Source organism: Scardinius erythrophthalmus (assembly GCF_964197995.2).
Source record: "Scardinius erythrophthalmus genome assembly, chromosome: 23".
In the NCBI taxonomy this organism is placed as follows: domain Eukaryota; kingdom Metazoa; phylum Chordata; class Actinopteri; order Cypriniformes; family Leuciscidae; genus Scardinius; species Scardinius erythrophthalmus.
Genome location: NC_138243.1, coordinates 10507142 through 10520026, shown reverse-complemented (window position 1 = coordinate 10520026; position 12885 = coordinate 10507142). Strand labels below are relative to the sequence as shown.

Sequence of the window (12885 nt, the reverse complement as noted above, 5' to 3'; positions counted from 1 at the left end):
GTTAGTACACTGTAAAAAAAAAAAGTTGGGTCAACTTAAAAAAATAAGGCAACTTATCGCAAGCTCTTTTTTGAGTAAACTCCACAAACAGGGACTGAAGTCCACGCAACTCAAAAGATTACGTTAAAGTCATAAGTTGCTTCAACATAAATAGTCATGTTTAGCTAATGAATAACAGAACAAAGTATTTTTAGTTGGCTGAACACAAATGGGCCTATTATCTTATAGGCCTATATTGATTTATTATATATTATTTAAATAGTTTAATTAAATAAGAGACAGACCATAACACGAGTCAGATAACTTTTTTTATTTAAACAGTTTGTGTCTGATGCACAACAATGACATTATCGTAGCAAGTCTTGAATTTGTTAACTCAAAGCATGGTACTTACCAATGCATGTTAAAGAACATTAGCCTGAAGGTTCAGTTCACCCAAAAATGAAAAGTCAGTCATCATCAATCCATATTCAGTGCATTCATGAGTCCGAACAAGCGTATACTGCTGGTAGATCTGTAATGTCCTCAAGAACAATGGCCTCTTCCAGTATTAGTTGGTCAGAGTTGGTAGTGATGTAACAGCGGCATCTTCAGCCACAGTAAGGATTCCGATCTCTACATCTTTGGTGCCGTGGTCTAAATGATCAGTATCCTGGGAGAATAATTCATGAGATAGGGGTATTAATTGAAGTGTAAATTTAAAAATAATAACAGCAACAACATTATTATTATTTATGTTGTTGTGTAAATAACCTGAATACATGTAAAACATAAATAGATTAAAAAATGACCAAGAAATGAAAATGAAAATGGTAATTTACCAGACGCATCCTGGGTAAACTTGTAGAGTTTTCATGCTGGAAAAGTGGCAATCCCTCAAGATCTGTTTTCTGACGTGTGGTAATGTCACTCACCTAAAAAGAAAGGAAAAAAAAAAAAAAGAATTATTTTAATCTGCAGATGCACTATGACCTTAACTCTTAATAATTTAACATAGGGATCTCTATTGCTTTGGGAGTTAAATGTTACAGCACACCCAAAAATGATAATTCTGTCATCTTTTACTCTTCCTCATTTAATTCCAAATCCATATGACTTGGTCCATAACAAAGATTTTTTTAAAGAATGTACAGATTGCTCTTTTACATACAGTGGAATCAAAAAAGTAAAATCATAAAATTTGTCAATAAATCATGTACAGTTTCCCAATTGACAACTGCATGAAAAACAGACTGATGTCATAATAAAGTTTATGATATTTATAACTGATATTATAAAGTTATTTACTTACTATTTTCCTCTCTATATGTGTTCATTCAAAGTAGATTCTCATGGTCGACGTTACAGATACACGAAAACTCCATGGAGATCTGTAAAAAACGGGTCAGTTGGAATCACCACAAAGTTTTACTACTATAAGTATTCCTAAAATGTTCTAAAGAAATAATAATTAATAATAATCTTTAGAAATAATAATTAAAATAATAATAATATTAACAGTTGCTATTAAATGGTTTACCTCATCCTTTAGAAAAAGTGCAGGTGGCAGGCCATCTCTCTCTGAACTCCTCAACTGGTGTAAATACATAATGAGCAAACATCTCATTTGATATGACAAAACATACAGTTGATTATAAAAATGATAAATACCAGACATGTTCAAGTCCCTAAAGGCCAAGTCAAGTCTTAGTTTGTACCATTTTTTTTAACAACATTTCTTTCAGCTAACCTAGTAATTGTAATTAACAGTGTTTTAAACTTTCAAAACGGATTTCTACTTAAAAAATGTATAACATAGCACATCAATTATTACTTAAATCATTAATGAATTACTTTAAAATAAAAAAAATATTCACAAAAAAAAATATTATTTTTAAAATACATAACATTATGCCATTTGGAATGCAGGGAGAGTCACCACGAGAAAAAAACTAAAAAAAACTAAACGTGCTGTGTATTTTGAGCTATTTGAGCTGCCGTGGTTTGCTGTAGTTCTAGGCAGTGATGGGTAATGTAGTCTTCCAGAGAGCGCCGGCGGTAACAGTAAACAACACAAAGAGCAATATTCCCGTCAGTGTGTCGTTAATACATACCTGTGACTCTTTGGAAACGCTGGATTGAATAGGCAGGATAACCAGCATTGGCCTCTTCCAGTATTAGTTGGTCAGAGTTGGTAGTGATGTAACAGCGGCCTGTAAACAGTGATGGTGAATTACATCAGGCCATCAGTTTGGGAAGAGCACAAAACATCATATATGACAAATAACATACAGTCGATTATAAAAATGATTAATACATACCAGTGATTCTGCAGAAACGCTGAATTGAAGGCAGCACTTTGCTACCGACTTCTCATCCGTCTATGCTTCTCACCAGCTGCAAACAGAGACCTAACCGCCGAGTCTCACACTGCGCATGCGTTCAGGGTTCAAACTGCGCACGCGCTAACTAAAAACGCGGACTTCAATGAAAACTAAAACGATTTAGTTTGAACAACAAAACATTGTACGTTTTCATCATTTAAGTAACGAATTTGTTGAATCAACTTAGTATGATGCATGAACACTTCCAATAAAAAAATCTCAGTTCATTTTACTGTTTTATGTTTATTTGGAGAACTTTCAGTAAGTTGGCTTTTTTACAGTGTACTAATTACTAACCTTACCTTACTAACTATTAATAAGCAGTGATTTGGAGTTTACTGAGGAAAATTATAGTGAGTCCAAATTAATAGTTAGCCAGTGAGAATTGGACCCTAATCTAAAGTGTGACCGTTTCTCTCTCTCTCTCTCTCTCTCTCTCTCTCTCTCTCTCTCTCTCTCTCTCTCTCTCTCTCTCTCTCTCTCTCTCTCTCTCTCTCTCTATATATATATATATATATATATATACACACACAACATTTTATTGTATTTATTGTTATTATTATTATTTAATGGATGAACTGGAGCAGACAATGAAAGAAAAGCCAACAAGTGCCCATCAAACTCCTGTGTTGTAATTCTGAGATCTAAGAGAGTTTTACACTTTTACTTTGACCACTATTTAAGATAGTTTTTGGAATTTTGGTAACTACATAATTTCCTTTTCTTCAGTTTAATGAGTGAATAAATGATGACAGAATTTAAATTTTTTGGTGAACTACTACCCCTTGTGTCAGTATTAAGACAGTATTGCGTACAGAAATACGTAGCTAATTGTTTTTGCATTCCTTAATGCATACTAAGAAGTGTCACCTCAAAACAATTAAAGAAACACCACACATGTAAATGTGAAAAGGAAGAAGGAAGTAAACTAGTTGCCCCGCCTAGGACTCCCTCAGTGATGCTTAACAGAGTGAGGATGAAGGACGGTATAAAGCACAGTCCATCCAGTCAGTCCAACACACTCTCAGAGCCTTGAGTCCGGAACCAGAGAGCCTGAGACCTGTAACCAGGTGAGAAATGCAACCAATCTAAACCTTATCGTTAGATGGCTTTTTTTGTTGTTGTTGTAAATAAATTTAATTGCACTTTTTACGTAGTTGTTGTGAAACTCTGTGATGCTGATTGCAAATGCAAAGTATAAATGCAAATGTATTTTTAAGACTAATTATTTGTTACATTGTATAGACACTTCTCACTCTAGAATGTTTTTTTAATTGTCAAATTTTTCAGATTCTTTCACAATAAATCTGTATTATTTTTCCTGTGTCTCTTCAAATGTAAAATATGCACAATATTGAAACATATTTATTTTGTTTAAAAACTGCTATCATATGTTATACTTCAAATGACTACAGTATAAAATAACATTTTAATCTTACTTCGTTTTTAAAAAAGTTACATTTATTTATTTTAATACTTTTCTTTTACTTAAATCTAGAGGAATTTATCTTCCAAAACTGAGGAAATGCATAAAACAAAAAGTGCAATTTTCATAAACAATGTTTTTCAAATGGTCACACTTTGTGTTTCAGAAATGAATCATTGCACCTTGCTTTTTGTGGTCGGGTGCTGTTGTGCCCTTTCAATGGGTGGTAAGTTTATCAGTTAAGGCCCTGATATACTCAAGGACTCTAAGTTGTTTTTCGTTCTTCGCTTTGAAAATACGTGACCAGCGATATACTGTTAGCGAACATCGCAATGTTTTAGATGAATTTGTAAATATGTGCTGCATGCTTTCCTCTCAATAACAAAATAAACATACAACAAAAAATAGAAAACAGCAAGCTTTTTTAAAGAAAACATAAGAAAAGCATCTGATCATAACAACTTGGATATGTTTGCACGAGCTCAGCAAATCGGCACTCCAGTAAAGTCACGTCAAGTTTATATATGAAGACCTCCGATGCGAAAGCCTCTAAAAGCCACCTATTAAAAAGTAAGATAATAATATTGAGTGAATGCTCTCCGCACTTAGTACATCAAATACTTTCACTTCAAACTCACTAAATCCCAGCCTCATCCCATTCAGAAATGTCGGTACTTGGGTAGAAACCTATACATAGGAGCCTGATAAAAATGTTAATATTAAAGAAAAACATTAGACGGACTAAGAGGCTTTTGCATCTTAAGTCTTCATATATCACTTAGTTTATACAATAGATTTCTTAAAATCAAGCAGCTTTACAGTAGCCTAATGAAAAAGGGTGTCAGTGTTTCATGTTATCCAAAGTAGGTACAACTTAATTCTCTATAAAGCGTCTCTCCAGTGTGTTCATGTTTTTCTTGCGGACATCCGACGTCGACAGACTAAACAGAAGAAATGAACCAGAGATTTCCTTATAAAAAAAAAAAAAAAAAAACGGAGCCTCTGCGCACGCCAACCTATGACGTAATCACCTTGGACCAATGGTAGTACGAAGGTGATTACCAGCTGGAGCGAACTTTTCTGGAAAGTTAGCTTTGCAAAGCTGTTTCGAACTGCCAAAACGAACTTCATCTTGGCCTGATTTTGTACAAAACATCCTTTTCCATACTTCAATTTCACTTGAAATATATTGGGGGCCTTTCAAAAATTACAGGTACACTAAAATAAGTAATTATTAGTATTTCTGGGGCAATGATTTGATGATTTAAAGGGCACCTATTATGCAAAATTCACTTTTACATGGTGTTTGAACATAAATGTGTGTTGGCAGTGTATGAGCAAAACCGCCCTAGAATGATAAAAATCCACCCAGTGGTTTTTTTACAATCTCAATAAATCATAAGCACTGTCTCAGAACGCCCTGTTCTAAGATTGCTCTCACTGTGACGTAGAATTGCGCTAAGCCCCACCGACGTGATTTGATTGACACTGTGGTTACCCCGCCCTCGGTGATCTGTACACCATCGCCATTGTTTCAACGACAGCCGGTAATGTCTCCTAAGAAGTGTAGGTGTTCTGTTGTGGGATGTAAGAATGGACATAGTAGTCTTAATTGACATCAGAGCCACTGAAAACGCAGCGGATGGATTTTATTTTTGAAGAAAAGGCGCCACTTACACTTCCTAAATACGTTTATGTTTGCGCGAATCATTTTCTGACTGTTTAGTGAACGAGGGTTAAAGTTAATCCTCAAGTGTGGATCGTTCCCTACTGTTCGCGATCCAACGTCACCTCCAGAAGAAGTAAGTGTATTTTATGATTTATGAGCAAATAGTCATTTCAATAGATGTCAGCTAGTTCAACAACAAATCTGCGTCTAAAGCTATTTATTGTCGTCGTCATAGGATGTCTCAACAAACAACGTCAGACAGTTTTATGTCACGTATTCTTTTTTGCGGCAATTACAAATGTAAATAAATTAATACATGCTCTATCTCCATATAGACAGTAACGTTATATAAACGTCTATCTCCCTGCAGCATGTTTTCTGGTTCTGTAGCCATCTTCTCACATTTGCCACATAAGCACCTGTACGACAAGTAATGTCAACATGACGCAACAGCACCCCTGGCATAAATATAATTTCGTTTGTACAAAAAAAAAAAAAAAAATTGTTTGTACTTAGCAAACGTTATCACAGTATTTGTGTGTATGTAGTTTAAAAAAATTGCGCGAATGTTATCACATTTTGTGTGTGTGTGTGTGTGTGTTGCACATCCATAATTGCAAAGGGGACGCGATTAAAACTTTGTAAGTACATAAATGTATCAAATAACCATTCCGAGACATCTTGGTCCATTCTCATTTCGTGTTTCTTCTGCCGGAGCTCATTTACATTTAAGGTGGTACACACCAAGACAGCTCTTTTTAAAACAGGCCCCAAAAATGACATTTTCAAATGGTTATAATAAATTAACTGTGAAGTATTTTGTGCTAAAACTTCACAAATACATTCTGGGGACACCCAAGATCAATATTACATTTTGTAAAAAGGGGCATAATAGGTGCCCTTTAATACCCTTTTCTTTTTTTTAGCAGAAGAAGAGAGTGCCAGGAGACGTTTCATTCTAGATTCAATCGAGGAAGCAAAGCAAATAGTAGATGCTGCTTACAAGTATTCTCGTGATGAGTGAGTAAAGTTTGTAAGAATGTTGCTCAATATTCCTGTGCCATCATTAGTCATTGATCCATTTTATTTTTATAAATCTCCCCTCTTCCAGGAGCTTAGCAAGGGTGCGCAGAGATGTCATCAAGCCTTCCGACAAGCTACGTCTGCTGAAACAGCCAGCTCGAAAGACACGAGACGCTGTGAGAGCCGCAGACTACATGGGGCAAGCGCTCAGACTGATCAGTGAGAAAGCCCATCATGTACAAAAGAGGTCCATCAATGCTACAGGTATGAGTAAAACATGTTGCAAAACTTGCAAAGCTCAGAAAAGATCCATCACTGACTGATGTTCCTTTCTATAAATTGTTGTTATGTGTTTTCCCCTAGATCTGCTCACTCAAGACGAGCTTAACACGATCACACGTCTGACAGGCTGTACTGCTCAAGTTCGGCCCCCTTCTTGTAGGACCGCACCCCACATAAACAAGTATCGAACTGCCAGCAATGTCTGCAACAACAGGTCTGTCTTGCCCTCGTTATTCAGAGGTGTCTTAATCAAAGACTCAGTGTTTGTCTTGCTAAACAACTAAATTTATCATTCCCAGGAATAACCCACTTCTTGGTGCATCCAACACCCCTTTTGCCCGATGGTTGCCTGCAGTCTATGAGGATGGCATATCCCAGGCCAAAGGATGGGATCCCAACAGATTGCTTAATGGTGCAGCGCTGCCCCTGGTATGATGATAATGAATAGTTTACAGAAGTCTACTTGACAATCTACTTGGCCTAACCAATCAGTTAATAATGTCCGAATTCTGTCTACCTCATTGATTACAGGTCAGACTGGTTTCCAATCGTATTCTAAGCACTGCAGATGCTGACGTAGAGAGTGATCATGACTTTACCTTCATGCTTACCATCTTTGGGCAATGGGTTGACCACGATCTGACTTTTACGCCCACCTCACCAAGCATTAGGTCCTTCAGCAGTGGCCTCAACTGTGACGAGAGCTGTGAGCGCTCTGAACCCTGCTTCCCAATTCCGGTCAGTTAAAGATTGTCCTTCCTTTCAGATATTATCTCACTATTGTTGTTGTATAATAATGATCTTTCATGCTATACTTATTGTCAAAACACAGGCTCCTCCAGGAGATCAACGCCTGCGTCCTGACTCCTGTCTCCCTTTCTTCCGTTCGTCACCGGCCTGTGGTTCTGGGAACACCGCCTATATGTTTGGTGGTGTCCCCAAAGTTCGGGAACAGATCAACGCTCTAACAGCTTTCCTAGATGCTGGACAGGTTTACGGGAATGAGGATGGGCTAGCAAAGGAACTACGAGACCTGACCAATGATGGTGGTCTTCTGCGTGTCAACGATCAGTTCAAGGATAATGGACGAGATCACCTGCCCTTTACTAGTGTAAAAAGTAACATGTGTGCCACTCGTAGTAAAACCCTCAATGACACCACCCTAACAGAGGTGCCTTGCTTCATTGCAGGTCAGTAACTTTTTCATTCTTAGAAAATCTTATGCCTTCATATGCAATTATCAGGAATTTTCCTAGTTGTCATTGGTAAATGCAGCATCTAAAATGTGTGGTATATGCCTACTATTTGCAAATGCTAATGAACTCTTGATGTGTGCAGGGGATGTTCGTGTTGTTGAGAACATTGCTCTTACCTCAGTACATGCACTTTTCTTGAGAGAGCACAATAGATTGGCTCGTGCCCTCCATGTGCAAAATCCTACCTGGAATAGTGAAACCCTCTATCAAGAGGCAAGAAAAATTGTGGGTGCCTACAACCAGGTAAAGACACTCAATGTGCACACTCAGTGCATTAACACAAGCACAAACAGTTACATGCGGAGTACAACATATATTCAACATATATATTAATATATTCAACCTCTCCTTTCTCTTTTAGATCTTGGTGATTAAGGACTACTTGCCGATAATTGTGGGTCCTGAAGCTTACAATAGTCGCCTTGGACAATATCCAGGTTACAATGAAAATGTGGACCCTACCATTGCAAACGTCTTTGCCACTGCAGCTTTCCGTTTTGCCCACCTGGCCATCCAACCCATCATACCTCGTCTTGATGAAAATTACCAGAACCATCCTCAATTTTCAAGTGTGCCCCTCTATGAGGCCTTCTTCTCGCCATGGAGGGTGATATTCGAGGGTGAGTTTGTGGGGCTTGCAGCATACCTACAGAGACCTAAATCTGTCTTCTTTCAAGCTCACTTTATTTCTACTTTGCTTTTTGCGTAGGGGGCATCGATCCTCTGCTGCGTGGACTGATTGGTCGGCCAGCAAAACTGAATACGCAGGACCACATGATGGTGAATGCTCTTAGAGAGAGACTGTTTGCCTTTACAGCCCACATTGCTTTGGACTTGGCATCCCTCAACATGCAAAGAAGCCGTGACCACGCTATACCAGGTAAATATTCTGGATTCATACACAACATGCAACAAAAAACCACTTGGAACCCTTTAAATCCAACCATGTGACGTCAACTCAGCTTCATGCTGCATTATCACTCCAGTTTTTTTAGAAGACTTAACGTGTATTAATCTGTTGTTTCTCACAAGGCTATAATGCATGGCGTCGGTTCTGTGGACTGTCTGAACCTCAGAATGAGCAAGAATTGGCTGTGGTGATGAACAACACTGAATTGGCTCGCAGGCTGATTGAGCTTTATGGCACCCCTGAGAACATTGACATTTGGTTGGGAGGTGTTGCTGAGCCTTTTGTTCCTGGTGGTCGTGTTGGTTCTCTTTTTGCCTGCCTTATCTCTACACAGTTCCAGCACATTCGCGAGGGTGACAGGTAAAGATTTCTGTGTATTTAGTCCAGGGGTGTCCAATCCCTCTCCTGGAAGAGAGAACCTGCTAATCAAGGTCTTCAGGAAATCTCCAGGTAAATGTCCTGTGGCAGGTTGGAGGTAAACTCTGCAGGACACTGGCCCTCCAGGAGCAAGATTGGACATCCCTGATTTATTCTAAGAGAACAGCATGTGTTTGAGTGGTGTTAATGCCAAGTTGCACGTTGTGTTCAGGTTATGGTGGGAGAACAAAGGAGTGTTTACCACCCAACAAAAAGCATCACTGGCCTCTGTGTCGCTGGCCCGCATCATCTGTGACAACACTGGAATCAGCAGAGTTCCCAGAGATCCTTTCCGCTTCACAAGTTCAGCCGATTTTGTTAACTGTGGGGATATCCCTGCCTTCGACCTCAACCCTTGGATTGAAACTGGTAAGGCACCACAGTATTAGAGCTCTTGAATGATTATTTGCTGTGTGGTCATACATAAATCTTCTTCCTCTGACTGCAAATTTCTAAGCTTCTTACTGCCTTTTTATGTGCTTGTAGAGGTTGATTTATGGTAGTATAGGCAAACAGGTATTTAAGACATTTTATAATCTGTTAGCATGGTCACCATGGTTTGGTTCACCTGTGATTTGGTATTTGGCCTTCCAGGTGTTGGTGGCATCAACATTACAACCATTGGAAAAAAGGTTAGACAAGTGTTTGTTTTCTCTTAATTGCAAGGAAAAAGATGAGTAATGTTGTTGTGCACATGACCTATTTACCTTAAATGGCAATTAATTCACTGTAAAATATCTAAACTGGACACTGTTTGAGTAATTTATTTTTTGCTGTACACTGTACTGGTGCAGTGACATATATTAATAGATTTGGATATCACAACTGTCAAGCACTGTTTCATGAACTGTGCCAAGCCTTTGTAAGCTGTTTAGTCATTTCTGCCTTTCGCCTGCTTCTTTGGGTTTTGCTTGGCTTTGGGGCCTCTTTCACGTTTAAAATAGTTTTTTCCCATTTAATGTGAACAGTCAGGCTTATAGTACAAACATTTAACATATATGCATTTTCTTTCAGACACCGATTCCTTGATAGGACCTCGAGGACAACCTGGTAAACCAGTCATACATCAAACATGGCCTTTAAATATTCCTTCAACATAAAGCCGCCAACCTCACTTTCTTTTTAATTATTTAAGCCAGATACCATAACTGACCAACAGAGCCAAGATTACAAATATGATATTCTGTATGTATCAATATCAAATATTTTAGTTTTCACTAATGTTTAATTTTTCCAGGTCCACAAGGTGTAGCAGGCCCGCCTGGACCTCCAGGACCTCCAGGACCCCCAGGACCCACAGGAGCCCGCATTAATACAGCAGGAAATAATTCTACCAATTCTTCTGTTGGCGCCACCCTTTCGGTCTCTGCTATAGTGATTGTGTTTAGTTGGGTCATTTGTTTTTTCATTCAGAACATCGCATAGGTGGAATTCTATTCCACAATCAATTAAAGAATGCACATCGTTTAACTCATTTATATATCATTTTAAGAAATGCCTTCTTCATAATCAAAAATGTAAACATTGATGTTTCTAAAATAAATTAATGTAAATAATAATGTAAATAAATGTAAATGAATTGAAATTGACCAAATAACCAAACATCAGGGTTGTTCTTCTGCCAGCATTCCTGGTGTATATGAATTCCAGTTCTCATGCATAGAAACTCAGACTTTGGGCACTGTGACCTTAAAGAAAAACTATAATGTACAGCTAACTGCTGAAATAATCAACCTTAATTAGGCTATCATTAGCTGAAGGGAAGAGGATACTTGCCTTGACTTAATTCATTACTATTTTCCTTTTATGTAAATGTTTTATTTATTTATTTATTTATTTATTCATTCATTCATTCTAAATGCAGTTGTGTACAAATGCATATATCCTGCGGATAAGAAAAGCCAGAAAAAAAGTCAATAAAATGCAAGTTGTAAATCTGCTACTTTTCCAATGTCTTTATTATTTAATAATGAAGTGCACTTATAATGTTAGTATGACTTTAAATAAAAAATGGTAACACTTTATAATAACTGCACGCTATTAATCGTTAGTTAAGCATTAGTAAACAGTTAATTCATAATTTATAAAGCATTAATGGACATTAATAAGCAGTTTATAAATACAGCTATAAATGCTTTATTCTTGATTTGTAAGCATATCTATAATGTGTTTAATAATTGTATTTTAATACTTTATTAATGATCTATTTATCATTTCTAAATGAAGTATTGCATAATTTACACCAAGTTATTTAGGAGTTGTCACTGTCAGTGGTTCAAAAGATCACTTAGAAGGTGTAAGTAAATGATTAATAAACTATTTAAAATGTACAATTATAAAGGGTTATAATTTAGAAATAATTTAGATTTTAGCTCTCTGATTTAAACGCTGTTGGAAGGGATGTGTCTGCTGTGAGACTTCAGTATAATCTGCCACTGCTATGATTGGCTAACATCTTTGCATATGAAATAAGTATTACACATGGAACTCTCTCGAAAACATTGACTATGTTTTTACTATTACAGCTCTCGAAAATAATCATGTGAAGTTTTGATTTTAGCATCATATTAAGATCTCCCTTCCCATGAGAGGTTGCAGCAATGAGCATTGTAGCTGATGACAGACATGAATGCAGTGATCTGTGGATATCTGCACATTCACAAATGCTTTCATCATAACTAAGAATGCAAACATGATTTAATTAGGAGATTCATTGTGCAGAGTAGACGTAATCATTGATTATAATGGGAGTTTTGGTGAGAGTCCAGAACTCAGCCACTGATAAACTCATGCTGTGATGGAAAAGATGGACCCTTTTCACAGACTGTGATGATGCCTTTTAAAGATCATCAGCATTGTAAATCCTGCAAAGTTTTTTGTAATATCCTGGATTACCACTAGGTGTCGTTTTTGTATTACAAGTGTTGTCTTCTCTTACCTGTAAAGGTAGTTGAAGATGTCCAAAGTAGGTGGCATGGAGTGTTAATGTCTGCTGCAGTAACTGCTGCAAACAGAAAGTTAAGTGTCAAGTTCAACTCAATACATAATCTAAAGGATAGAGAGAAGAAGAGGAACTATGGCTACAGGAACGATTTGCTCACTAGCAGCATTTGATGCAAAAGCTCAAACATGGGAAGAATATTCTTAAATACTGGAGCAATTTTTCGTGGCTAATGGAATCAAAGATGAGAGTAAGCAAAGAGCTATTCTCATAAGTGTTGTGGGACCACAAATGTACAGGGTGATCTTCTCAGCCCTACAAAACCAAGTGAAAGGGCTTATCAGCAACTGGTAACAATGCTCAAAAATAATTTCAATCCTCAGGCAAGTGAGATTGTACAGAGATTTAAATTTGATTTGAGAACGAAGAGAATGAAATGTATGAAGGACAGAGTATGTAGCGGAGTTGCGTTGCTTAGCGCAAGACTGCAATTATGGATCAACTTTAGACCAAATGCTGAGGGATTGACTTGTTTGTGGCATAGATTATCAGATTCAGAAACATTTGCTTTCAGAAACAAATCTGTCATTTGAGACTG

At 37.3% G+C, this 12885-nt stretch overlaps 1 protein-coding gene and 1 long non-coding RNA gene across 2 annotated transcripts; one reads left to right on the top strand and one right to left on the bottom strand.

Annotated features, from left to right (window-relative positions):
* Nucleotides 1–524: 524 nt before the first annotated feature.
* Nucleotides 525–2316, bottom strand: LOC308683253. The gene is made up of 5 exons (XR_014029238.1): nucleotides 2094–2316; nucleotides 1520–1573; nucleotides 1292–1370; nucleotides 822–914; nucleotides 525–652 (listed from the first exon to the last, which is right to left on the bottom strand). It is a non-coding gene; the product is annotated as an uncharacterized lncRNA (long non-coding RNA).
* Nucleotides 2317–3957: 1641 nt separating this feature from the next.
* Nucleotides 3958–9735, top strand: LOC308683399 (eosinophil peroxidase-like; the record flags this gene model as incomplete). Its single annotated transcript, XM_081353871.1, has 12 exons — nucleotides 3958–4015; nucleotides 6385–6478; nucleotides 6570–6745; nucleotides 6845–6977; nucleotides 7063–7192; nucleotides 7295–7501; nucleotides 7596–7953; nucleotides 8102–8262; nucleotides 8381–8639; nucleotides 8729–8899; nucleotides 9052–9289; nucleotides 9519–9735. The coding sequence occupies 12 exons, from the start codon at nucleotides 3958–3960 to the stop codon at nucleotides 9733–9735; spliced, it is 2202 nt and encodes a 733-aa protein (XP_081209997.1).
* Between the last annotated feature and the right edge of the window lie 3150 nt (nucleotides 9736–12885).